Below are 27745 nucleotides of genomic sequence, written 5' to 3' on the forward strand. Positions count from 1 at the left end.
TAAGGATAATATCAGGGCAGTAGTAAGGGAAGATATAGGCTCCAAAGAGCAGAACGTGGAATCATTGTGGGTGGAGATAAGGAACAGTAAGGGGAGGAAGATGCTGGTGGGTGTGGTCTATAGGCCCCCAAATAATAACTTGGAGGTGGGGCGGGCTATAAACAAGCAAATAAATTATGCATGCAGAAATGGAACGGCGATAATTATAGGGGATTTCAATCTACATATTGATTGGTTGACCCATGTCGGACACGGTGGGCTTGAGGAAGAGTTCTTGGAATGCTGCTGGGATAGTTTCAAAGAACAAAGAACAACCCAGCACGGGAAACAGGCCCTTCGGCCCAATGAGCCTGCGCCGCCGCCGTTATACGATTTCCTTGAACAGTGTGTGACGGAACCAATGAGGGAGCGAGCTATCTTAGATCTGGTGTTATGTAACGAGGCAGGAAGAATTAGGGATCTTGTTGTGAGGGATCCTCTTGGGACAAGCGATCATTGTATGGTTTAGTTTTTGATGCAGATGGAGGATGAGAAAGTAGGGTCCCGAACCTATGTCCTCTGTTTGAACAGAGGGGAGTACGATAGGATGAGAGAGGAATTGGCAAATGTAGACTGGGGGCGCAGATTGGTTGGTAGGACTGCTGAGGAACAGTGGAGGCTCTTTAAGGAGATCTTTCTCGGTGCTCAGCAGAAATATATTCCAATGGTAAAGAAGTAATGTAGGAGAAGGGATAATCAGCTGTGGTTATCGAAGGAAATAAAGGAGAGTATTAAATTAAAAGCTGATACTTTTAGAGTGGCTAAAAGTAGTGGGCGAGAAGAAGATTGGGAGAGGTTTAAAAATCAACAAAGATCAACTAAGAAGTTGATAAAGAAAGGAAGGATAGACTATGAAGCTAAACTAGCACTAAATATAAAAAAGGACAGTAAGGGTTTTTACAAATATATAAAGAGGAGGAGGCTGGCTACAGTGAATGTTGGACCCTTAGGGAATGAGAGGGGGGATTTAGTGGTGGGAGATGAGGAAATGGCTGAGGGCTTAATTAAGTTTTTTGCCTCGGTCTTCACAGAGGAGGACGTGAATAGTTTGCCAGATATTAAAGATAGAAGGATGGTAGGAGTTGAGGGCCTGAATGCGATTACTGTCACCAGAGAGGTAGTGCTTGATCGACTAGTAGGACTGATGGCGGACAAGTCCCCAGGACTGGATGGAATGCATCCCAGGGTTCTGAAGGAGATGGCAGAGGTGATAGTAGATGCCTTAGTGATTATTTACCAAACTTCGCTGGATTCCGGGGAAGTGCCAGAAGATTGGAAAACGGCTAATGTTATGCCGCTGTTTAAAAACGGTAGCAAGCAAAAGGCAGGGAATTATAGGCCGGTTAGTTTAACGTCTGCTGTTGGAAAAATGCTTGAATCCATCATCAAAGAAGAAATAGCGAGGCACCTAGAGAAGAATTGTTTGATAGAGCAGACGCAGCATGGACCCGTTAAGGGGAAGTCACGTTTGACGAATTTATTGGACTTCTATGAGGATGTGACTAGTGCGGTACACAGAGGGGAATCGGTGGATGTAGTGTTTCTCGATTTTCAAAAGGCATTTGATAAGGTGCCGCACAAAAGGTTGCTTCAGAAGGTTAGGGGGCATGGAGTTGGGGGTAAGGTGTTAGCGTGGATAGAGGATTGGTTATGTAATAGGAGGCAGAGAGTTGGTATCAATGGGTGCTATTCTGATTGGCGGTTGGTAACTAGTGGGATGCCGCAGGGATCGGTGCTGGGGCCTCAGCTATTTACCATTTATATAGATGATCTGGAGGAGGGGGCTGAGTGTAGGGTGACGAAATTTGCTGATGACACAAAGGTAAGTGGAAAAGCAAATTGTGCGGAGGGTGTGGAATATCTGCAGAGGGATCTGGATAGGCTGAGCGAGTGGGCGAGGACCTGGCAGATGGAGTACAATGTTAGCAAGTGTGAGGTTATCCACTTTGGCAGGAATAATAGTAGGAGGGATTACTATTTAAAGGGCGAAAAGCTGCAGCATGCTACGGCGCAGAGGGACCTGGGGGTCCTTGTGCATGAGTTGCAAAAACCCAGTCTGCAGGTGCAGCAGGTGATCAAGGCGGCGAATGGGATGCTGGCCTTTATAGCGAGGGGGATAGAATATAAAAGCAGGGAGGTTTTGCTGCAACTGTACAGGGTACTGGTGAGGCCGCAGCTGGAGTACTGTGTGCAGTTTTGGTTGCCGCACTTGCGCAAGGATATTTTGGCTTTGGAGGGAGTGCAGAGGAGGTTCACTAGGCTGATACCGGAGATGAGGGGGTTGGACTATGAAGAGAGACTAAATAGACTGGGTCTGTACTCGGAGTTTAGAAGGATGAGGGGGGATCTTATAGAGATGTATAAGATAATGAAAGGGATGGATAGGGTAGAGGTAGAGAGATTCTTCCCGCTCAGAAGGGACAACAGGACTCGAGGGCACAGCCTCAAGATAAAGGGGGGGGGGGGTGCAGTTTAGAATGGAGTTGAGGAGGAACTTCTTCACTCAAAGGGTGGTGAATCTCTGGAATTGTCTGCCCACTGAAGTCGTGGAGCTACCTCGCTAAATATATTTAAGACACGGGTGGATAGGTTTTTGGCAAGCAAGGGAATTAAGGGTTATGGAGAGAAAGCGGGACAGTGGAACTGAGCCACTTCAGATCAGCCATGATCTCATTGAATGGCAGGGCAGGCTCGAAGGGCTAGATGGCCTACTCCTGCTCCTATTTCTTATGTTCTTATTATTAATTGGCTAATGTAGACTGGGGGCGCAGACTGATTGGTAGGGCAGCTGAGGAACAGTGGAGGATTTTTAAGGAGTTTTTTTTCAGTACTCAGCAAAAATATATTCCGGTGATAAAGAAGGACTGTAAAAAAAGGGATAACCAGCCGTGGATATCGAAGGAAATAAAGGAGAGTGTTAAATTAACAAGATGCGTAGAGAGCGGCTAAAAATAGTGGGGAATTAGAGGATTGGGAAAAATTAAAAAAAAATAAAGAATGACTAAGAAAGTGAGAAAGGAAAGATAGAGTATGAAACTAAACTAGCTCTAAATATAAAAAATGATAGTGAAAGCTTTTACAAATATATAAAAAAGAGTGGCTAGAGTGAATGTTGGACCCTTGGAGGACGAGAGGGGGGATTTAATAGTGGGAAACGAGGAAATGGCTGAGACTTTAAATAAGTTTTTTGTGTCGGTCTTCACGGTGGAGGACACAAATAGCTTACCAAATATTGAAGGTATAGGGTTGGTAGAAGATGAGATCCTTAATCCAATTACTATAACTAAAAAGGTAGTGCTTGGTGGACTAATGGGACTGAAGGTAGACAAGTCCCTGGGATCGGATGGAATGCATCCCAGGGTACTGAAAGAAATGGCAGAAGTAATATATGCGTTAGTAGTTATTTATCAACATTCGCTGGACTCTGGGGAAGTGCCGTTGGATTGGAAAACAGCTACTGTTACACCGCTGTTTAAAAAAGGTAGCAGACAAAAGGCGGGTAACTACCGGCATGTTAGCTTAATGTCCATAGTTGGGAAAATGCTAGAAACTATTAAAGAAGAAACAGCAGGACACCTAGAAAAGAACGGTTCGATGAAGCAGACACATCATGGATTCATGAAGGGAAAGTCATGTTTGATGAATTTACTGGATTTTTATGAAGTACAGTAGACAGAGGGGAACCAGTGGATGTGGTGTTTTTAGATTTCCAGAAGGTGTTCGATAAGGTGCCCCACAAAAGTTTGCTGCAGAAGGTTAGGGTACATGGAGTTGGGGGTAAAGTGTTAGCGTGGAATGAGGATTGGCTATCTAACAGGAAGCAGACAATTGGAATAAATGGGTGCTTTTCTGGTTGGCAGTTGGTGACTAGTGGCGTGCCGCAGGGATCGGTGCTGGGGTGTCAACAGTTTACCATATACATAGATGATCTGGAGCAGGGGGCTGAGTGTAGGGTAACAAAGTTTGCTGATGACACGAAGATGAGTGGAAAAGCGAATTGCGTGGAGGACGCAGGAAGTCTGCAGAAAGATTTGGATAGGCTGTGAGTGGGCGAGGACCTGGCAGATGGAGTATAACATTGGCAAATGTGAGGTTATTCACCTTGGAAGAAATAATAGTAGGATGGAATATTATTTAAATGGTGAAAAGTTGCAGCATGCTAATGTGCATAGGGACCTGGGGGTCCTTGTGCACAAATGGCAAAAACTCAGTCTGCAGGTGCAGCAGGTGATCAAGAAGGCAAATGGAATGTTGGCCTTTATCGCGAGGGGGATAGAATATAAAAGCAGGAAGGTCTTGCTGCAACGGTACAAGGTACTGGTGAGGCCGCAACTGGAGTACTGTGTGCAATTTTGGTCCCCTTATTTGCAAAAGGATATATTGGCCTTGGAGGGAGTACGGAGAAGGTTCACCAGGTTGATACCAGAGATGAGGGGGTTAGCTTATGAGGAGAGATTGAGTAGATTGGGCCTGTACTCGTTGGAGTTTAGAAGGCTGAGGGGCTAGATAGGGTAGAGGTAGACAGATTCTTTCCACTTAGAAAGGAAACCAGAACTAGAGGGCACAGCCTCAAAATAAGGGGGGGAGGGGCAGTTTAGAACAGAGTTGAGGAGGAACTTCTTCTCTCAGAGGGTGGCGAATCTCTGGAATTCTCTGCCCATTGAAGTGATGGAGGCTACCGATAATCTGATCGATAAGGGAATTAAGGGTTATGGGGAGCAGGTGGGTAAGTGGAACTGATCCACTTCAGATCAGCCATGATCTTATTGAATGGCAGGGCAGGCTCGGAGGGCTAGATGGTCTACTCCTGCTCCTATTTCTTATGTTCTTACGGCGCTTGCTGATGCTAAAGCCAAGAGATTAGGGACCATATCTGGGACCTTATTCCACACAAATGAATGCAGATTTGGCCACATTCTCAGATGGTGGATGAGTCACCTAGTGCAGGCTACTCAGCCACATATTGGAAGTCAACAAACATTTTGGCAGAAAATTAGAAGGTTTGGGCCAAAAAGCTGCCTCATCTACAGGTAAGTCCTAAAACAGAAAATTTATAATGGAATTTTTCCCATTAAAAATACATCATGTTTCAATATTAAATATAACTTTATTTATATTTATTATTTAAGATGGATAACACAAACAACAATTTATTGGTAACATAATATAATAACATAACATACACATTTCTCCACAGATTCTGTCTGGACCTGAACATTTCCAGCATTTTCTGATTTTAGTTCAGATTTGCATCATCCATAGCATGTTACTTTTTTATTGTTGAGATAACAACTGGTTCTAGACAAATTTGACCTCAACAATTACTGATTTACCAAAAAGAAAACTGACAGGATACAGATGAACAAAACCTGAAAAGTACAGCTTTGCGAAGTTTGCTGAACTTTCAAATATTTCTACCTCTATTGGAATCGATTACAGCATTGGCTGAGGATACACCTCATAGTGTAACTCAGACTCAATATAGAAAAGTCATCAGCTTTTTCATTGCATTATATATAAAATTAACTAGTTGGAGCAAATGTTCCATTAACTGGGCTCTCATTAAAATACATGTTCTATATTAACATTTCATATGCCAGTCCTTTATATAAAAAAGACAAATTTACTCAAATATTAATTCCCCAAAGTCTGCCTACCAACCACAAGGCACAAGTTAGTATGATGGAATACTCTCCACTTGCCTGGATAACTGCAACCTGAAAAAAAAACATTCATCCTCTCCACCACTGGCACACAGTGACAGTTGTAGCAAATATAAGGTGCACTATGTCAACTCACCAAACCACTTTCCAAACCCACAAGGAATAATCAATGCAGCAGACATATGGAAACACTACCACTACAAGTTCTCCTGTTTCTCTCCTAGCTAAACACCATCCTGACCTGAAACTATATTGTTGTTCCTTCAGTTGTCATGGGAGCAAAATTCAAAATCTGAAATTTTCTTCCCGACATCAACTTGGGTGTACCTACACCAGATGAACTGCGGTGGTTCAAGAAGACCTGACCACCACAATCTTCAATGATGGATGTGCAAACATTGGCTTGGTCAGTGGCACTCACATTCCAACAGGGAAAAAAAATTAAGACCTGCAAAAGCAGTAATGGAGCAAAGGTAGCAATGATAATTACAGAACTTTTATTTATGTTGCACATTTATGAAATAAGACATTTCACAAATGTCATAAAGCAAGATTTGACACAAAGCACATAAGTTGATAGTAGGGCAGATGACCAGAAGCTTGGTCAAAGAGGTAGACTTTACAGAGTGTCTTAAAGGAGGAGAGTTAGAGATGTTTAAGGAGGGTGTTCCACAGCTTAGACCCTTGACAGTTGAATGCACAGCCACCAACGGTTGAGTGACTGAAATTGAGATGCACATGAGGCCAGCATTAGTGCAGATATCAAGAGCAATGTGGAGTTGGAGCATTGTAGAGATCAAAGATAATGGAACTGGAAAAGATCAGAGATAGGGATGGGTGAGACCATAGACATTTGAAAATGGATGAGAATTTTAAAATCAAGTTGTGTTTGAGCAGGAGTCCTCAAAGTGAGCATGGCTGTCCTGTTGAATAGGACTTGAAACATGTTAGGACATGAGTTTTGGTTGGGGGAGGTTGACCTACACCAGCAGTGGAGTAGCCTAGGTAACAAAAGCATGGATGAGGGGTTCATCTGGTGATTAGAGAGGGCAGGGGGCAGAGCTCGTTTGTAGAAATATACAGTCCATGTGACAATGCGAGTATATGATTGGAAGATCAGAAGAGGTCAAATATAATATCCAGGTTGTGAACAATCCAATACTGGATATCAAACAAACAGTTGGACAATTTAGTTGCAAGTGGAGGGATCAAAAGAGAATGTGATGAGGTAGAACAGGGTGTTAGCTTACAAGTGAACAGACACTGAAGTTATTTTTGAAAGAAATTTATCTTTTGAGTAATTTCAGTTTATATGGAGAGATTAGAACAGTTGGATGCACTACAGAAACTCACCAAGGCTCCATAAGCAACACCTTCTAAACACACAACTGCTACCAAGTAGAAGGACAAGGGTAGCAAACAAATTGGAACACCATCATCTGGAAGTATCCCTCCAAATCATTCACCATCCTGACTTGGAAATATATCACTGTTCCCACTGCTGCTGGGTCAAAATCCTGGAACTACCTTCATTACAGCACTGTGGGTGTACCTACACCTCAGGAACTGCAGTGGTCCAAGAAGGCAACTCATCACTACCTTCTAAAGGGCAAAAAGGGATTGACAATAAATGCTGGTCCAGCCAGTGACACCCATATCCCTTAAATGAATAATAAAAAAGTCCTTAGAGATGGAAAGGTTAAGAGGAGATTTAATAAAGGTGCTGAAAATAATGAGGTCTTTTTTGATGGAGTAAATCCAAAAAAACTGATCCTATGTGCAGGTGAATCACTAACCAGAGACACAAATTAAATTTAACTAGAGGAAAGGACTAGTGGTATAAAAGACTTTATTTTTGTTTACAAAGCAAGTTATTCTGGAACGTACTGCCTGAAAGTGCGGTGAAAACAGATCAATATTAACTTTAAAAGGGAATTTGATATATACCTGAAAAGGAGAAAAATTATTGCTGGGCTGTGAGGGCAGTGGGAGAACAGACCTAATTGGATAGCTCTTTCAAAGGTATAGCACAGGCACAATGGGTCAAATGGCCTCCTTCTGTGCTATAGGATTTATTATTCTATTCTCACCCAATTTATAGCAATATGATGCCAGGTTATTGTAGTTCTTAGTACTCCTTACAACAAAAAAGCAGCAAAACATTAACATTTACTTAGTATACCTGTACCCACACAGACAGCCATGCTTCTATATTAGAATTAGAAGTTTAGAATTATGTAATCTAGGAAACGGACAACATCCCTTGAGTAAAATGAGGTTTTTTTAAAATCTTCCCTGAATGGGTAGTAATGTGGTGGTGTAGATTGCTGTGCAATATAGGACTTCCCATAGTTTTATTTATAAAGGAACAAATTAAATGCTCTAGTATTCTTCATTCTCCCAGTATGTGCAACTCTTACCTTCCTTTAGTTTTTATACTGATTCGATGACTCATTCTCTGCAGTACATAATTAGCTTATAGTTTAAACAGTATAACACTAAGTCACATTGTTAATCACAAAAATTGCAACACCGAAACAGATACTTGCTCAGTCTGTATTTGTGCTAGTCCTCCAACAGAAGCAGTAGTCTTAATCCCTTGTGCCCTCTCTGTTTCCATGTATCTTTATTTCCCTTTAGTTAACTACCTATCTAATCTATTCTTAAATACTGACATGGTCCCAAGCTTTATTCACCAGGTCTGGTGGAAAATTCCACAGTCTCAGTCCTTTGTGTAAAAAAATTTCTTCCGCTCGATCTTAAAAATTTTACATATTTAATCTTATATCTATGTCCCCTCATTCTGGACTCTATTCGAAGTAGTCTGTTTATTCTATTTTGTTCCAACAAATCACACCTTAACCATCTCTGTTCTAATGAAAATAGCCCCAGTTTTTCAGTATTGGCATTTTTCACACCACATAGTATATGAAAGAATCTGTGCTGTATCCCTTGTATTGACTTAACATTTTCTGTACAGTGTGACATTCAGGACAGCACAATACTGTGATCTCAATAGAGCTTTATATAGAATAAATTTCCATTTTAACTTTTATATTCCAAATTACTTGCCATAAAATTGGGCTTTCCATTAGCTTTATCAATGGTCTTTTTCACTTACAGTGTCACTTATAATGTCATGCAATCTCTCTGTTCATCCATGTCACCCAGTTTCCTTTGAAGTATAATGCACCATCACACTGTGGATAAAGTTTTTACATGAGCTGGCATAACCTTACACAAATCCTCTAAGGGATGGAAGGAACTGAAAGAGCTTGTAATTCAGGACTACCGAGGATCACATAACTCTTCTGTTAACATTAAAGGATAGTACCAAGTACAAACAATTTACAGCCAACAACACTGTCAGCTATACTTCCCACATATTTTCTGGAATACCATTCTTTTCAGGAATTACAGGGTAATATGCACATTTTATTTAATACAGCAAGATATTTTTGTATTTTCAATGTGCTTTTGATGTTTTGAAATATTTTTAACTGGGCAAGACATTTTCCAGTGTGGTTAATCCGAGCTACAATGTCTTTAAGTTAAGATGTCATCTTGATTTGGAGGCTGGCATCTACCAAGAAGGAAGTCTTATCACCTGGTACCTGAATAGCTAAGTTCCTCAATGTCCCTTCCATCCACCCTCACCCACTCCTCAAATTAGCTTAAATAACCACTCTTCTGAAAAGGATAAAGCAGAAATACTTGTTTTTTACAGCTCCCTATAACAAAGGTTACATCATCACTCCCTAGTGCAATTTCATAGATATCTTCATTAGCGTAAAGCTTTTGGGAAGAAAGTGATGAAAATACTCAGAACTAATTCACCTCTGCGTATTTTGTAATTTCATGCAACAAAATGCATTTGGAAGAATAAATGTAGCACTTCAATCGCTTTTTGTTCTGCTATCCTTACATTTACTGCTTGATGATATTGGGTAGTTGTGCCTCAATATTAATCGGAATAATCCATTCTCTGATTTTCCTGTTATCCAATCAACTCCTGAAAGTTGTGGTTCATACCATGGTGGTAATCCATAAAGATATCTCCTCCTGTCATCTCACCCAAATGGAAAATTTTCCATAAAGGAGCCATATGTTCCTGATTTATTCGAATAATAGACCATCTCAGCTGAGCCCAACTATCATTTCTTCAGATCTATATTTGTGGACTTTCAGTTAAACCAGTGGATAGGGATTGGCAGTACCGCACTATTGCTTGTTAACCAACCAACTCAGTAAGACAGCAGAGTTTGGTTCTGAGGTTGTTTTGGTAAACTTGGTACAGTTTCACACTACATAATAGAGTTAGAAAATAAAAAATTAAGAGTACTTTAACCTCAACTACGTGCTAATTGAATGTATGAAAAATATGAAGTAACTTGAAGAATTCACTCCAGGATAAATCTGACCATATTTTAAGGTGATACTAAATAATTGCAAACTTAGTGAGACTAGAATCTTACTTTGGTGGCAGAGACTCACATCTAAAGGAGGACACCAAGATCTTAAATCCATGCATGAGAACATAGGGACTGCATTAATGTAGCAAAATATAGATTCAAAGTAAAGCAGTCCAAAGTGGAGTTATGTTGAGAAACTACTCTTCACTCTCTAAAGCTGCAGTTACACACTTATGTCATTTCCACACCGAAGACCTGTTACAAGTGGAAAAACTAAAGAGCTACAACTTGAGTCAGTGTCTGATCTGATGCAAAGAGCACTAAAGTCACATAGTATAACACATTTTCCAAGAAACGATCCACACAGCATCTAATTTGCACCAGCTGTAGCATAGCTCCAGTGAGATTAATCAATAAGACTCCTGTTTACCACCTGTACATTCCATCTCATATGAAACCAGCAGCTTTGTGTAAGCACAGCCTTAACATGACTATAAAATTTCTAGTGTGAGCTTGGTTAAGTCACATTCGCACTAGGTGACATTTTTATCACTTCACAAAAAAGGATATAATTATGAATTTTATTGCAAGTTTGCTTGCAAATAGACAATAGTGAATATATACTCTCATTCTTATACATTTATTATATCATTAACAGGAGGAATACTTAGTGTACTTCTGCTTCATGTCTGCCTGCAATTGGGCTTACATATATTTCAGTGTTCATGTTACATTTAAGTAATTTGGCCTATTTGAAAATCATATTCTGCCATAGAATTGTTGGTATTCGAATATCAGGGGCTTACTGTTCATGAATTGGTCAACCACAATTCTACATAGAAGGGTCAGTAGACAGAACAAAAAAATCTTTGTTCTCTAAATGAAGCACTATACGTCAATGAAATGGATTTATTTTTTATGGCAGGAGTTTTAAAATTGTGGGTTTTCTTCCCCACGCCATCTGATGAGTTGATAGTGATTACATTCCTGCCTATACTGGTTGCCCCAGAGCCACTTAATACTGTCTAGTGTTAACTAACTGGAATTGGGACTTCCACCTCTCACTCTGGAGGCAGTCTTATCTCAAGAGTGTGCTGGCCACTTTGAATAGTCAACTGCCCTCTCGTCCAGTTGCGCCAGAAACTACAGTGGACATGACTGATTTGAAGGGCTAAATGGCCTATTCCAGCTCCTAGTTTCTATGTTTCTAAGTTCCAAGAGTCAAAACCAGGCACGTGTGGAGAGGGATCTCAGGGCAGACAGGGAGGCAGGATGCGAAGCAAACAACCCAGGGCTAGATCTTGTCAGGGATGGGATGTGATGGGGCTGAACTTCTCCTATCCTGAAAATTGAGGCGAGACTGCAGAGGGATGGCTGCAGGCTGAAGATCATCCAAGGAATTTTATACTCACCTGACCCCTAACCCGCAAACATGTGGCAGGGAACTTAAATTCTGTCTCAGGTTCCACCACTCTGGTTTTCTTCTCTTACCAAATTCATTGATTCTGGTTAACATAATGGTACAATAGGTGCATCTGACCTCCCACTGCTTCCACAAATGACTATGCTTATGTGTGAAGGAATATTGATCATGTTTGCCTTAGAGGCCAGTATAATGAAACTAGATCATCATCCTCTAGACAAACTCAATATGTGCTCATGACTAAGTCACTGGGATCTATACTGGAAATAGATTTAGGGTAGGATGGAGCACCAAAGTGTTGATTGAACATCCATCCCTTGTGATGTAACAAAATGGCTGGCTTGCGTATATTAACATTACTCAAATGCAAGGGCTTTGGTGTCCATTAACTGCCTGGATATTTATTCTTATGAGCACTAAGGTGGGGCAGCACAGTGGTTAGCAATGCTGCCTCACAGTGCCAGGGACCCAGGTTCGATTCCTGGCTTGGGTCACTGTCAGTGTGGAATTTGCACGGGTTTCCTCCAGGTACTTCGGTTTCCTCCCACAGTCCAAAAGGCATGTTGGTTAGGTGCTAAATTCTCTCGGAGCGTACCGAAAAAGGCATCGGAGTGTGGTGATTAGAGATTTTCATAGCAACTTCGTTGCAGTGTTAATGTAAGCCTATTTATGACACAAATAAATAAGAGGAAAGAAATAGTGTTGTTAAATGTTGATCCATGTCCCACCCAAAATATAGTTCTGGATAAGATAGGTTTGAAGCAAATCTTATTAGAACTGCCAAAAGAGAAAACATATTAAATTTGGCACACAATGCAAAAACCACCTTCGTGCGGCCCCACCATCCCTCCTACATTAAGTTCATTAATCATGACGCTTTGCGCCTATGCACTAGGTTCTTGTCATCCTGGCCTTGTGATAAGAAGTAGGAGGAAGAAAATCTCAAAAAATGTGTGCAACTAGCATCATATTTGTGAAAACAATTAACTTGCCATTATATATTAAAAACTAGTAAGGAATTTCCTCTGGTTTCTACATGTAGCAATATTGTACAGTAGGAAAAGAGGGCCCTGAAGTAAATTTGCTTACGAGTATCAATTTACTGTTGAACATTGGTATTCATTTAACAAGTTAAGATGTGTGTAGTTCATAAAAGCAATACTGTAACAGGTCTGCTGACTTATTTGTGTCACAATTTCTAGTTTACTGAAGTGCCTTATCTGGAGAACTTGCGCACAGCCTTGTATGATGTTGGCACAGACAGGAACATGGAACCATCTTTGTCTTCCATTGTCAGGTTCTCTACTGAACCCCAATTCTTTTTACTGCTTCCATGGCTCTTTGGCAGGAAGAGTCCAGCAAGTTTTCTGTTCCGTCGTTCTCCCCGGGAGTGCTGGAATTCTACAAGAAGAGAGACCAGTTACCACCTGAACAATAAAAGTGGATGCAGCAAACTTACTGCTTGGCTGTACAGTAGTAACTCAAAGTTAACTATAAATATTAATACTCAAAAAAAATTGCAACAAAGATCGTATGAAGATACAATGAAATATTAGGCATATACTCTTTTTAAATTAAACACCATATTGAAAGGAAATTCCTGCTAATTAAGTCAATTTTTGGTTGGCATCCTCCACTGAAATTCAATCAAATTAAACATTTAAGTGCCACATGACTTTAAAAATATTAACTACAAAATTTGAATTATCCATTAACTAGAATTAAGTTTATGGCAAATTAAGAGCAGCTGACTATATCTAAAACTTTGGCATAAAATTAAGTTGCCTTCAGTCGAGAAAAGTTTTATTATACTGCCAAAGATGTTCTATACAATACACAAATATCCATTATCTTTATCAAATTTACATTTTACCTTAATTGTAATACTATTTTAATAAATTTGGGTGGCACAGTGACTAGCACTGCCACCTTACAGTGCCAGGGATCCAGGTTCAATTCCAACCGTGGGTCACTGTGTGGAGTTCTGCATGGATTTCCTCCGGGTACTCTGATTTACTGCTACACTCGAAAGATGCGCGGGTTAGGTCAATTGGCCATGCTAACTTGCCCCTTAGTGTTTGGAAAATTAACAGGCTAAATGAGGGGTTAAGGCATCAGGCCTAGGTAGGATTTTTGTTGGTGCGAGCTCAATGGGCTGATTGGCTTCCTCCTGCACCGTAGGAATTCTATTATGGGATTCAATGACAACTTTTCTTTGCTTCTTTTGAAATTGGGACCTCTTGTTAATATACAATTTGGGTGATAGTGAAGGGTAGTAACAGTAAACTAGATCTATTCTTGAACTTCAAATACGTAAGTAACTAGTAGATCCTGGTAGATTCCAATTGTCTGGGACTAACTGTTTTTCATCTCCCAAACCACAACATTGAAACGAGCAGTTATTACAGTAATGGAGGTATTTTGTTGTCATGACTCAATGTGGCTATGACAATCAGATTGTGATATTCATGTGGTTAATAGCCTATCAATATTCACTTACCAGGATAATGGGGTATAATATATAGATGAGATATAGTTTACACGTGAAACTTTACCCCAGCAAGGAATCTGTGTTCAAGAACGAATGTTGGAAGATTATTGAAAAGCAATCGAGAAACCAGGTCAACCTTTACATTGTTAGGCTAATGGATTGGGAATTGTTTTTTGAAGCCAAATTTCATAAAAGATAATAGTTTGGAATAGATACCCTCTTATAAATGGACAGTGGAACTTGTAGCACAAGGAAAATTAGGTCAAGAAAAATTAAAAAATTAAATAGCCTAGAAAAAATGGTATTGAATTGACTAGAAGTGTTTAATTGATTAAACCATTTTAAAACCAAGAAATGGCTCCAAAAAATTGGAGCTTTCAGTGCAAGTGTAAACGGTTGTTTTAAGAAAGGGTTTAGTGTTGCATTGTCATAGCCACATTGAGTCATGACAACAAAATACCTCCATTACTGTAATAACTGCTCGTTTCAATGTTGTGGTTTGGGAGATGAAAAACAGTTAGTCCCAGACAATTGGAATCTACCAGGATCTACTAGTAACTTACGTATTTGAAGTTCAAGAATAGATGTAGTTTACTGTTATTACCCTTCACCATCAGCATTTGAGACTCAATATTAACACTGGATCAGATTAGCAAGTTTAAAAATATAACTCAATTGTTCCCTCATCATGAATTCACAATTATAAGTAGTGGACACTTTATCACACGTTTGTGAATCTCAGTAAAAATAACTCAGAAGGCAGCAAATGGCACACCGTGCTGCTGCAATCTGGAGACAAGGCTCAGATTTTGAAATGCTTTCAATACCCATATTTGAAAGAATCTGTAGGAGGTTCCCTCCAGAGGCTGATGAAAAGCCAGTCTTTTTAATGGGAAAATGAAGTGTCCTACTTTGTGGTGCAGCTGAAAACTAATGAAAGTGAGTGCACACAAATCAACTAGAGGATGTAAAGTCAGATCATGTCTGTAACAATATGGAACTAGCCTATCTGCAATAATATCAAGATATCCAACATTTTATTTAATCATTTTCTAAACAAAATATTGCAATACCTTTGTCATGGTCATGCATTACAGAAGAGGCCCTTAGGCCCATCATGTCTGCAACGACGATACTAAATCTACACTAACCCTCCTTTTCAGCACTTGGTCCATAGCCTTGAGTGTTACGACGTTTCAGATGCTCATCCACATACATTTAAGAGTTATAAGGTTTCCCGCTTCTACTGCCCTCCCAAGCAGTGCATTCCAGACTCCCACCATTCTCTGGATGAAAAAATGGTTCCTCAGATCTCTTTGAAACCTTCTGTCCTTCACTTTAAAATTATGTTCCCCTCATTATTGATCCTTCAAGTAAGGAGAACAGCTGCTTCCTATCCACCCTGTCCATACCCCTCAATCTGATACGCTTCAAATAAGTCCCCCTTCTTTGCTCTGAAGAAGTCAATCTGAGCCTATCCAGCCTCACTTCATAGTTCAAATGCTCCATCCAGGATAACATTATGGCAAATCTCCTCTGCAGTCTCTCAGCGCAATCATATCCTTCCTATATTGAGGCAACCCGAACTGCACACAGTATTCCAGCTACGGCATAACCAAAGTTTTGTACAGCTCCAACAAAACCTCATTGCTCATATCCTTCGCTACGGCTGATAAAGGCATATGCCTCCTTAACTTACCTGTTAATTTGCCCTGCTGCCTTCAGCACCACCCCCCCCTCCCCACACATTCTCATCTATATCACTTATATATATCATGAACAATAAAGGGACCTAGCACTGACCCTTGTGGTACACCACTGGACACCGTCCTCCAGTCTGACAAACAACCTTCGACCACTATCCTTCGCTTCCAACCACTAAGCCAGTTTTGGAGTCATCTTGCCGTGTTACCCTGGATCCCATGTGCTTTCACCACATGGGACTTTGCCAAAGGTTTTGCTGAAATCCATATAAACTACATCAACTACACTATTCTTATCTACATCCCCGGTCACCTCCTTGAAAAATCCATTCAAATTTTGTTAGGCATAATCTCTCTCTGACGAAGCCATGTTGACAATTCCTGATCAAACCTTGCCTCTCCAAGTGGAGATTAATTTTCTTCTTCAGAATTTTCTTCAATGGTTTCTCTACCATTTGTGTGGGACTCACTGGTTATAATTCCCTAGTTTATTTCTACCACCTTCTTGGAATATGGAACATAAGAATATAAGAAATAGGAGGAGTAGGCCATCTAGCCCTTCGAGCCTGCCCCGCCATTCACTAAGATCATGGCTGATCTGTCGTGGCTCAGTTCCACATTCCCGCCCTCTCCCCATAACCCTTAATCCCCTCTCTTATCAAAAACCCATCAACCCGTGTCTTAAAAATATTTAGCGAGGTAGCCTCCACCACTTCAACGGGCAGAGAATTCCAGAGATTCACCACCCTTTGAGTGAAGAAGTTCCTCCTCAACTCCGTTCTAAACCGCCCCCCCCCCCCCCCCCCTTTATCTTGAGGCTGTGCCCCCTAGTCCTACTGTCCTTTCTGAGCGGGAAGAGTCTCTCCACCTCTATCCTATCCATCCCATTCATCATCTTATACGTCTCAATGAGATCTCCCCTCATTCTTCTAAACTCTAACGAGTACAAGCCTAGTTTATTCAGCCTCTCCTCATAGCTCAACCCCCTCAACTCCAGCATCATCCTAGTAAACCTCCTCTGCACTCCCTCCAAGGCCAAAATATCCTTGCGTAAGTACGGCGCCCAAAACTGCACACAGTACTCCAGCTGCGGCCTCACCAATGCCCTATACAGCCGCAGCAAGACCTCCCTACTTTTATATTCAATCCCCCTCGCTACGAAGGCCAGCATCCCATTCGCCTTCCTGACCACCTGCTGCACCTGCAAGCTGGGTTTTTGCGACTCATGCACAAGGACCCCGAGGTCCCACTGCACCATCGCCTGCTGCAGTTTTTCGCCACGTAAGTTGTCCTCCAGTTCTCTGGCACCTCTCTTTTACATTTGCCCTGTTTGTGAACAGAACTTCCACTTACCTAACGAAGGAACAGCGCTCTGAAAGCTAGTGGATTTTGCTACCAAATAAACCTGTTGGACTTTAACCTGGTGTTGCGAGACTTCTTACTGTGTTTACCCCAGTCCAACACCAACATCTCCACATCATGACTTCTCCTTTGGCCAGGGAGGAATTAAAAATTTCTTCCTCACCCAGACTTGGGGATTTGTCCACTTTTAAGCCCACCAAAGCTTCCTCATTCCCCATGTCAAAACTGTTCAAGAACTCTTGCACTAAACTTTATCCTAAACCTGTGAAACATCAAACTGAGAAAATGCAATGTGTTTGAGCAAGAAGCCAACAGGAGAAAAATAATCTAGCAACAATTCAAGTTTTTTTTAGAATAACTTACAAATGTGGACTCTTGATAGAAACATACATTTACATCTGTCAAAATAAAATTTCTGAAGCATTACACACAAGTGTCATCAGCATATTCTTTACTGTCAGCTATGCATTGTCATTCCAGCAAAAATGTATGTGTACCGGACCACGTTGAGTTGTAAAAACGTTCGAGCTGGTCGTGGTTTACCATTTCAGCTGGCTTTAATAACATAAACCATATTTTATGTAAAATAAAACTAAAAGTATACCATTAAGATGCACAGAAAATAATATGATGAGTCTGTTCAGGTTAACATTATTCTTAAGATGAAAGGACTTGCGTTTAGACAGCTTTTCATAGTCTTAAGATGCCCTATAGTGTTTTGCAACCAATTAAGTGCAATGTTGGAGTGTACTAATACTTGGCAGACGCGACTGCATAAACGCCACTGTGACAATGACTAGATTTGTTTTTAAAAGAGATGTTGGTTAAGGGTTAAGAGATAATTATTATTCAAGACATCAGGAAGAATTTTCCCTGAGAACATCTTTGGTTTAACATCTTACTCCAAAGACAGCACCTCCAGCAGTGCAGCACACCCAGTGTCAGCTGAATTTCTGTGTTCATGTTCCCGGCCTGGGTCTTGATTCCACAACATAAGCAAGGGTGCTACTAACTGAATTACGAATGATGCACAGTCTTAATTAAAATACTTCCTCACATTGCAAAACATAGTTTCAAAGATAACCAATAGTACAGAAGTTCTATCAAACATTAATAATTAAGAGGCATTTTAATTCAAATCCACCTCATAGAATAGGCAGCACAGAAACAGATTATTCTACCTCACCAGTCCATGTAGGCTTTTGTTCTGCTGAAGCAGATTCTAATTATAATGCAATGCATTTCATATGTAGTGTGCACATTATGAATAAACAGGCTGCCCTGAATCAATTGTGGATAAGCTCATCCAGTGACAGCCTCCGTTTTAAAAAGTACATAACAGATACAAATCCTTTTTTTTTCCTGAGGCATTTCCTTTAGAAAATTTTATACCCATATTCCTGTGGTCACCAGTATTTGTTTCCTCACTCTTTCTGCAGTCATAGTGAGAATGTGGCAATGATCAATAAACTAGGCTGGAAGTTGAAGGCTGGACAGAAGAGCAATACCTTCTTTAGTGTTTGATGCCCAGAGTTTGCTGACTTCAGCAATTACTTGTGCTAAAAAAGCAACATTGGTCAATGTTCCCTTTCTTGATTACAATTCAATGACTCCTGCTGGATGTGTATGTTAGCATCAGTGAGGAACAGTGAGTTTGGTTGCGACTATTTTGATATTGCAAGTATTTGTGACAGATACAAAAACTAAAACATGCAATTCACATGGCCATTCACAATTACAACAGTGCGCTGAAGAAGCACAAATATTTATACTTCTAAGCACAAGACGTACACCCATAATGAAGATGCCTGTCCTGTATGCTGTATAAACTGAATATGTGTCAAAGTCCAATTTATACCTCTCCTCTTCTGAAGCAGTGCTTTACCTTTCCTCAGATAAAGTTGCATGCATGTTCTTTGCCTCAATCAACTAATCGTTGTTTAGGAATGTTTTTTTCAGCGATTCAATACATTATTATAGCTTGGCCACTGGGGAAAAGACTGACGGTTTTAACGAAAATAAATTACACTTATTGTAGGTTTTATAAACTCACAAACACTGCTGTCTTAATCTATCATACTTGAGTTACAGTGGCACTCTGGCGTCTTACTTATCATAAACACAGGTAAGTGGTTATCAACAGAACATCTTGACAAATTTATCTTTTGAACAATTTGAGAGTAAATTGTTGCCAGTTCTTGAAATCCAATTACACGTTTATTTGTATCACAGAAGTTGCTTTAGCTTTGAACTAATGAGACTGGATTGACTTCCACAAAATACATTGCAAAAGCAGTTCATTTTTCAGATGTCTTGACTTATCTGAATGCTGATATCACTGTCAATATTTTTGATAAGAGAGGGGATTAAGGGTTATGGGGAGAGGGCGGGAATGTGGAACTGAGCCACGACAGATCAGCCATGATCTTATTGAATGGCGGGGCAGGCTCGAAGGGCTAGATGGCCTACTCCTGCTCCTATTTCTTATGTTCTTATGTAATATACTGTACAATACAATGATATGGAATTTAAGAAGAACTTGCCTTTTTAAATGGCAGCATATTGTTAAGATGAATCACCAGCATATATAGCATACAAATCAGCTATCACCAATGCAAGTGGTATAAGAAAAGCTTACGTGAAGAGCTATTTAAACAGTCAGTAGAGTCATCATTGTCTTTCAGATAGTGGGATGCAAACCGTCCACTATAGTCTCTCACATTTGTTTTGGCACCTATTTAAAATAAAAAAAATGTATTTTATAATGCTGTTTCCAAAATCTCTCACAAAAGCAACACTGATGAGTGGGTAAGTATAGCATTAAAGTATTTCAACTACAGGCTTTAGTGTTAATGGTACAGACAGCACTATATATGTTAATTGTAAAGGTTTTGTTCTAGTGAAGCTAAGAGCTATTAAAACTAGAATACGATAGACTATTGAGTAACACTTAAGTAATAGTGCCTAAAATAATTTGAAACCATTTCATAATTTAAAAAAAGTTTTTACTGTACTATAACCAGAAAAAAAACACTGCGAGAGGGGCTCATCTGGTTTATAGGGTAACTGTAAAATCTCTGTCTTACTTGGGGGCTGAATCTATACCTGATCCAAAACTGAACTGATTGTATTTCAGTTCAAAGAAGGGAATTGATTTTTGAACCTATGTACCTTTTCATACCCTTCTATAGTACCCAATTGTAGCAGAAAATACAGAAACCTATTGAAGACTATTAAAACAAAGTAGATTAATTTAAAATAGGGACCAGTGTGCCTTATACATAAGGTATTACAATGTGCTTTCTTATATACTGTATGAAGGTATTGTCTATATAAGCACATATAATCATTTTTGAACAAGTTTTATAGATTTAAACTGTATTTTTGTATTTTCTTATCAGCTATGGCCAACAGGCAAATTATCCATTGGTATAGTGGGAAATAAGTTTAATTAGACCACATTCTTTTGGAACAATGAAGGATAGAGCTTATTAACAGGGGCAGACCAGACAGCTACAAGCTACCAAGATTTTTGAAAATGAATAGAAGGATTCATCTTCTAGCCGCAATGAAAAGACATATTCAGCCTCCACTGATAGGGGGACAGAAAGCAGACAAGATGGCTCCCTTCTCGTTCCCAGGATTGTAGGTGTTAGGAGCGACCCTTGAACGCACTGGATTTGCTTAGATAAGGTTAGCAGGCAATCTGCTGGAAGGTAGAATGCTATTGGCTGAAGTAAATAAGGTGTATTTATGTAATTGGTCTGTCCAACATGGATGACAAAGTTGGGTGGGAAGAATGCATCTTCAAAAATGTGTCTGTTGTGCTCATGTGATGTAACATCAAAGAGATATTGGAATCCTCTCTTTCCCAATATGAGTTGATCAAATAAAGAATGTCTTTAACTGCATACTGTCCGTTACAAGTCTGTGTGTTAGCTAAGATTGGCTGAATACAAGACACCCCAGTGGGACACCCTGAGAAAATTCCCTTACACCCAACCCCCAAGGTCTCAGCCTGAGATCTAACTGGAATTGTATTGCCTTCACATAAGTAGCTTTAGTCATTTAGTCATTAGTGGGTCAGAATCAGGAATACAAAATGGCTTCAAATTCAAAAATATGACACGATATTTCAAAAGACAAAATTCACCCTGGTTTAGTGGGGAGTTTGGTTGGAGGGGGGAGCAGCAGGGCATGTTCTTCTCAAGAAGATGGCAATGAAAAGGGATATCCTGCCTTCCAATGGACTCAATCCACACCTCTCCTAGGAGTACTTGAGGCTGTCTCTCGGTTCAAAGAGACCAGTAGCACCACCCTTCAGCTTGATGAGGACAGATGCGCAAGAAATAAAAGCAACAAGTGAAGGAAATTGACCAAGGAGATAAAATTTGAGGACAGGAAAAGTCAATAAAAAGAAATTAAACATTTTTCTGCTAATATCAGGAAATTTGAACAGAAACCACGCAGTTGTGTGCCTTAAAAGTGGATATACAATGCAAAGAGGCACAATAAAAAATAGTGAGCAACTCAAAATAAATTACAACATATTAATCCAATCATGGAATTCAGAAAATTTGAAATTAAAGTTTAAGTGGCTCATGCTTATAATGTGAACACCATGATTAGATTACCATCTTAAAATTGACCAAAATGTAAAGATAACAAAATCTATCAATATGTTGAAATGTGAATAGGCTATTTCAGAAATAGAAATCTGAGTCACAATGAAGGCAACAATAAGCACAGCACAGTATATTGAAAACATACTTCACACAAATGCAGGACAAATCTACCCACATTCGATATTTGTACCGAACATGCTTGTATTTGACTGAAGGTGAATGCCGAGGAATGACACACACATTTGGAAATTCCTGCATCAGACAGAAATTATGCAAAAAATTTAGTTTTCCACACCAATCTTGATGGCAGGAATATTAGTCCACATTTCCTGAGAACTATATTAACTCGTATAAATCCATGTAACAATTACGAAAAGCAGCATGCATATGCTTCTTATTGAAGTTATGCAAACTAAAATTCAAAGCCACCAAACAATCATTTATGAATATTAAGCACAGCATTTTTAAGAATGCAACAATGGAAGCTGTTGTTAATTTAATGCAACAGAAGTAGTAGTGCAGACCTCAGTAAGGAGAGGAAACTATTAAAAATTTTCAAAGTAGCTACTTTGGATTCTATGCACTTTAAATATTTAGTCTAAATTTACATCCACTCAGGGCCAGAAACTTGCATTTCCTGGTCCTATGTATGGTGGAGGAGGGGGGAGGAGTGAAAGCTATATTAATGAGTCAAGTGGGGTTTCACTTGGGAAGGTGACACAATGACTTTTGGGAATAAAACCAGCATAAGACAGACAATTACACAAGGTTCTACAAAACAAACAGAACAGCACAACTTTGCTTTCAAATTGCACTTATGCCAAGCTGATTTTGGAAATTTCTGTCCTTATCAGCACTAGGAAGCAATAGAATACAATAATACATTCAAGGTTTCAGCTGAAGTCAAACCAAAATAATAAGATCATGTGAACCTCAGAATTATGTACTTGACTATTTCTCTAATCTATTTCAAATCAAACAGTAAATGCAATACATAGATATTATATCTATCCAGAGAACAGCAGCATCATTAGAAGTGATACAGTAAACCTCTGGTGTATTATTAGAATAATTCCGACCACGTTTTATAGAAAGCTACACAGCAAAACTCCACTAACAGAATGGAAAACTGGGCCAGTGACAAAGGACATAAACTGAGAACCTGAACAGGAAAACTGAATGATGGAAGGGGCCATACTGACCAGGACTGTCAAAGAACTCAACCTGATGTACCAATTTTCTCCACTCCTCTTGTGAAGGCTTTGATTCCTCACTGGAGTGTAGTTACATGAATGTTAATCACACTTGAGTAGTCACACTCCCTAACAGAACCTTGTTGAGTCCAATCCTAATGTTTCCAAACACAGCTGAGTAAGATTTTCTGAATTAACTGATCTCAATCTGGTTGATGATTGGGATTGCTACAATTGACATCAGTGCTCTGAGTATTGGGAGGCCACAGATTCAACTGTTAATTACATCCAAAGTTTCTGTATGTTCGCTGAAGTTAGATGAGTACAAAAATTAGGCTCAATTATTTAAATCAGCTCTGACAGCATCTGTGGAGAGAGAACAGAGCTAACATTTTGAATCTGGATGATGCCATCTCAATTAACTGACTTCATCCCAATTAACTGACTTAAGTGATTTAGTTACTGACTTCATTAGTAAGTGAGTTGAAGACATAGTGTACAAAAGAAGTCCGTATGTTCCCCAACTGGAAACCATGGATGAACAGGGATATCCATTGCTTGCTGATGACCAAGTCTGAGGAGTTCAAGTCAGGTGACACTGACATATACAAGAAATGATGTGGAGATGCTGGCATTGGACTGGGATAAACACAGTAAGAAGTCTGACAACACCAGGTTTAAGTCCGACTGATTTATTTGATAGTAAACTCACAAGCTTTCGGGGTTTGCCCCTTCAAAGTCACCTGACGAAGGGGCAAACCTCGAAAGCTTGTGAGTTTACTATCAAATAAATCGGTTGGACTTAAACCTGGTGTTGTCAGACTTCTTACTGTATATACAAGAAAGCCAGATACGATCTAAGGAGATCCATTAAAGATGCCAAAAGACCAGACCAAGCTAGAGTCTTAGGCTAGCCACACCAACATCCACTGACAATGGCAAGGTCTGCAAGACATAACAGGCTACAAGATGAAGGCATGTAAAATTGCCAGCTCCAATGCACACCTCCCTGATGAGCTCAATGCATTCTATGTCCGTTTTGAGCAAGAGGTCAGCGAAAGCACGACCTCCACCCTGGAAGAACCTGTATCTGGGGTCACTGTCGCAGATGTCAGAACAGCTTTGTCGAAAGTCAACACGTGGAATACGACTCGCCCAGATGGGGTACCCGGACGAGCACTCAGATCCTGCGCGGATCAGCTGGTGGGGGTATTCACAGACATCTCTTTTCACCAATCTGACATACCTATCTGTTTCAAGAAGACGACAATCATCCCGGTACCTAAGAGAAACCAAGTAGTGTGCCTTAATGACTATCGGCCAGTGGCTCTGACATCCATCAATATGAAGTGCTTTAAGGCCAGTCATGGCACAAATCAATTCCAGCCTCCTGGACTACCAGGATCTACTACAGTTTGCCTACTGCAGCAACAGGTCCACAGCAGATGCCAGTGAATCTGGTGAACTGATGCATTGACAATAATCTCGCCCTCAATGTCAACAAAATGAAGGAGATTGTCATCGACTTCGGGAAGCGTAAAAGGAGAACATGCCCCTGTCTACATTAATGGGGACAAAGTAGAAAGGGTCAACAGCTTCAAGCTTTTAGGTGTCTAGGTCACCAACAATCTGTCCTGGTCCCCCCATGCTGACACTATAGTTAAGAAAGCTCACCAATACCTCTACTTTCTCAGAAGACTAAGGAAATTTGGCATGTCAGCTATGACTCTCACTAACTTTTACAGATGCATCATAGCAAGCGTTCTTTCTGGTTGTATCACAGCTTGGTATGGCTCCTGCTCTACCCAAGACCGCAAGGAACTACAAAAGGTCGTGAATGTAGTCCAATCCATCACGCAAACCAGCCTCCCATCCATTGACTCTGTCTATACTTCCTGCTGCCTCAGCAAAGCAGCCAGCATAATTAAGGACCCCACGCATCCCAGGCATCTTCTCTCACACCTTCTTCCATCGGGAAAAAGATAGAAAAATCTGAGGTCACGTACCAACCGACTCAAGAACAGCTTCTTCTCTGCTGCTGTCAAACTTTTGTATCGACTTACCTTGCATTACGTTGATCTTTCTCTACAACCTAAACACTACATTCTGCACTCTCTCGTTTTCTTCTCTATGAACCATATGCTTTGTCTATAACTGCACAAGAAACAATAATTTTCACTGTATATTAATACATGTGACAATAATAAATCAAAATTATTGCCTCCCACCTCAAGTCCCATCAACCCTTGTTATTAAAGCTTACAAGTGAATAATGACTAAACAGATACAGCACAGGAGGATGGCCAAAATTCATGGAACTATGCTTGAGCAGGATTCATATCCTGGAATCAAGGACAGAATCTTGGGGAATGGAAACAAAATTATAGAACATTTATTGAGGCTTTACAATTTTAAACCCACAGGTCACAATCTGAATATGGGCATATATATATTATGCAAAACAACAAACAGCTAGGGACATTAGAGCAATTTTAGATTTTAAAAGATGATGTCACCTATACAACTACAATTCCACTGATTGATTTATAGTTTCAGGTCCTTCTAGGAAATCCATTATTTAAAGTTCATTCTTTAGGAACGTGGTCCTGTCTGATTTAGGTAACTGAAAAGATATCCAAGTGGGGAATCACACGATGCAAACACAGGAACGGCTGCGTTTTTTGCGTGCATCTTTTAATCCTATTTTTTATTTTGATGTATAGCCTATAATTATTTGATCTTGATGTGTATAAAACATGCTATGTTCCTGGCTTAAGTTTGGTGATAGGGGGCAGTTAAGTCAAGAAAATTCTTGTTTGATTGAGACAGTTGGAGATGGCTAAAGTGGGGCCCAGTTCACAGTGACAGTTTTGCTGGTGAGCGGGCCTACGCTCCAGAACCATAGGCATTGAGATGATGGCTGCCACTGTGAGTGACATTGTGGACGATGGTCTCGGATCTCTAGCACAGATTATTGGTGCTCACATTGATGAACTGTGATAACAAAATGGATGAAGCGAAGAAGAGAATCCTGTCAGTTTAGAGGGCAATTTTCCCAGTGGAGGCTCACCTTCTTTGAAATTCTGCTGCATGGTATGTCAAGCATCTCAACTGATTTGGGAGATGGTGCCAGAAAGGAATATCCACATGCTTGGTCTGCCAAGGGGTGCTGAGATAAAACCCGACTGAATTTGAGAACTGACTCCCATGCTTTCACAATCTAAATTCGAAGGCTGGACTTTCGATGGAATATCCAGTCTTCGATGCCTGGGGTCGGTCAAAGAATTCGACTATAGGTTTTGCGTTGTTTTGTCCTTGGTGTTCACTGAGCAGGTTGACTGCTCTTTAACACCTGTTGGGGCCTAGGTTTCTCCTTATTGGGGGTTCGGGATGACGACATGGCAAAGGTGTAAAGGCTTCAGTGAAACACTAAGGATCCTGGATGTTGCTCGACGATCCTTTCATGGCTTTGGCCTTTTCAAGCTCCATGAACGGTTCTATTACCACATAATTCATCATTAACCCTGAACTTTGTTCCCTTGTGATTATAGTCCTGATTCTGTGATATTGTCTTATATCATACAGATATGAACACAGAGGTTTTCCTTATTTTGTTGTGTCTTAACAATTTTTCTTCTCCTTAAAGGTATTGTTTCCTTGTTGGAAAATAGTCAGGCATGAACACTGTCTCTGATCTGGTGGAATGAGGTCTGGTCTGTTCTGAGCCTTGGCGTTGTCTAAGAATCCTTTGCTTACTGGCTCCTGTATATGCAAGTGTACACTGCCACACCACAACTTCTACCGATGACGGTATCCTAATGTTCCACAGAAAAGTGGAACCCTTTCATCACTTGGATGCCTTGGGATGCTGAGTTGGGGTCCTGATTGATTATATTTTATTCCATAATGGATCCTGTATATTGCGTACCTCTCTGTGCTATCCTGTGGAGCTGCACATGGTGCCATGTGATCACGGCTTTATTCTGCTTTCCTGAGACTTCCTCTCTTTTTGGTATCCTTTAATTGTTCGTATGAAAGGAGATGTTGACTACAATGATTACAATGATTGAAAATCTGAACCATATTTATAAGTATTTGCTGGTCTTTTCTGTATATGTCGAATAATACTCACTCTGTACTGCACTAGATTTTGGGGATTTGTTGCACCTTGTGGTAAAATGGAAAACACTCAATAAAAACATTAAAAATGTCCAAGTAACAAGAAAAATATATATTTAATGAATACTAAGACACAATTTCTAAATGGCTGATCTCCACAGTACATTACACGTAATCCACAGTTTTAATGGGATAGGTTTCCATACTTCAGTAATTCCAGTCCAGTTTAAATATCTGCCAACAATGAACAAAACAGTAAAATGTTACTGCAATAGACTGTAATTCAGCAGGAAACTCACCATAGTTATGAATTAAAAGGTCCATGATATCCATGTGGGAATGGAGGGCTGCTATATGCAGTGGTGTGTAACCCTGGGGAAACAATAATAATCATCGATCTATTTTAAGTTGTATTTTCTAGAACATGGTCCAAGTAACAGAAAAATGTTTTGTTAGAACAAATGGAAAACTTCTTATTCAACTATTACGTCGATGACAATTTAGATACACTGAGGGAGAATTTAGCATGGCCAATGTACCTAACCAGCGGGTCTTTCGGACTGTGGGAGGAAACCAGAGCACCCAGAGGAAACTCATGCAGACACGGGGAGAGCACACAGATTCTGCCAGGAATCAAACTTAGGTTCCTGGTGCTGTGAGGCAGCAATGCTAATCACTGTGCTGCCTCCAATGATGAATGTGTTTAAAATGCATC

The 27745-nt window shown here is 40.1% G+C and overlaps 1 protein-coding gene across 1 annotated transcript; it reads right to left on the reverse strand.

The window, feature by feature from the left end:
• Positions 1 to 5173: 5173 nt before the first annotated feature.
• LOC145353986 (uncharacterized) lies at positions 5174 to 27399 on the reverse strand. Its single transcript, XM_080205048.1, has 3 exons — positions 27330 to 27399; positions 19732 to 19827; positions 5174 to 12938 (listed from the first exon to the last, which is right to left on the reverse strand). Exons 1-3 carry the CDS (start codon positions 27361 to 27363, stop codon positions 12754 to 12756), a joined length of 315 nt encoding a protein of 104 aa, XP_080061174.1. The 5' UTR covers positions 27364 to 27399; the 3' UTR covers positions 5174 to 12753.
• Positions 27400 to 27745: the final 346 nt, after the last annotated feature.

Source organism: Carcharhinus amblyrhynchos, chromosome 16 (assembly GCF_965287045.1).
Source record: "Carcharhinus amblyrhynchos chromosome 16, sCarAmb.v2.hapA, whole genome shotgun sequence".
NCBI classification, from domain to species: Eukaryota; Metazoa; Chordata; class Chondrichthyes; order Carcharhiniformes; family Carcharhinidae; genus Carcharhinus; species Carcharhinus amblyrhynchos.

Excerpts from the sequence above, each read along its gene's own strand:
- LOC145353986 (XM_080205048.1), bottom strand. The coding sequence starts at position 27,363 with ATGGATATCATGGACCTTTTAATTCATAACTATG. Across the intron at positions 19,828-27,329 it reads CCTTTTAATTCATAACTATG|GTGCCAAAACAAATGTGAGA; the intron begins GTGAGTTTCCTG and ends TATTTTAAATAG. Across the intron at positions 12,939-19,731 it reads CTGTTTAAATAGCTCTTCAC|AATTCCAGCACTCCCGGGGA; the intron begins GTAAGCTTTTCT and ends CTCTTCTTGTAG.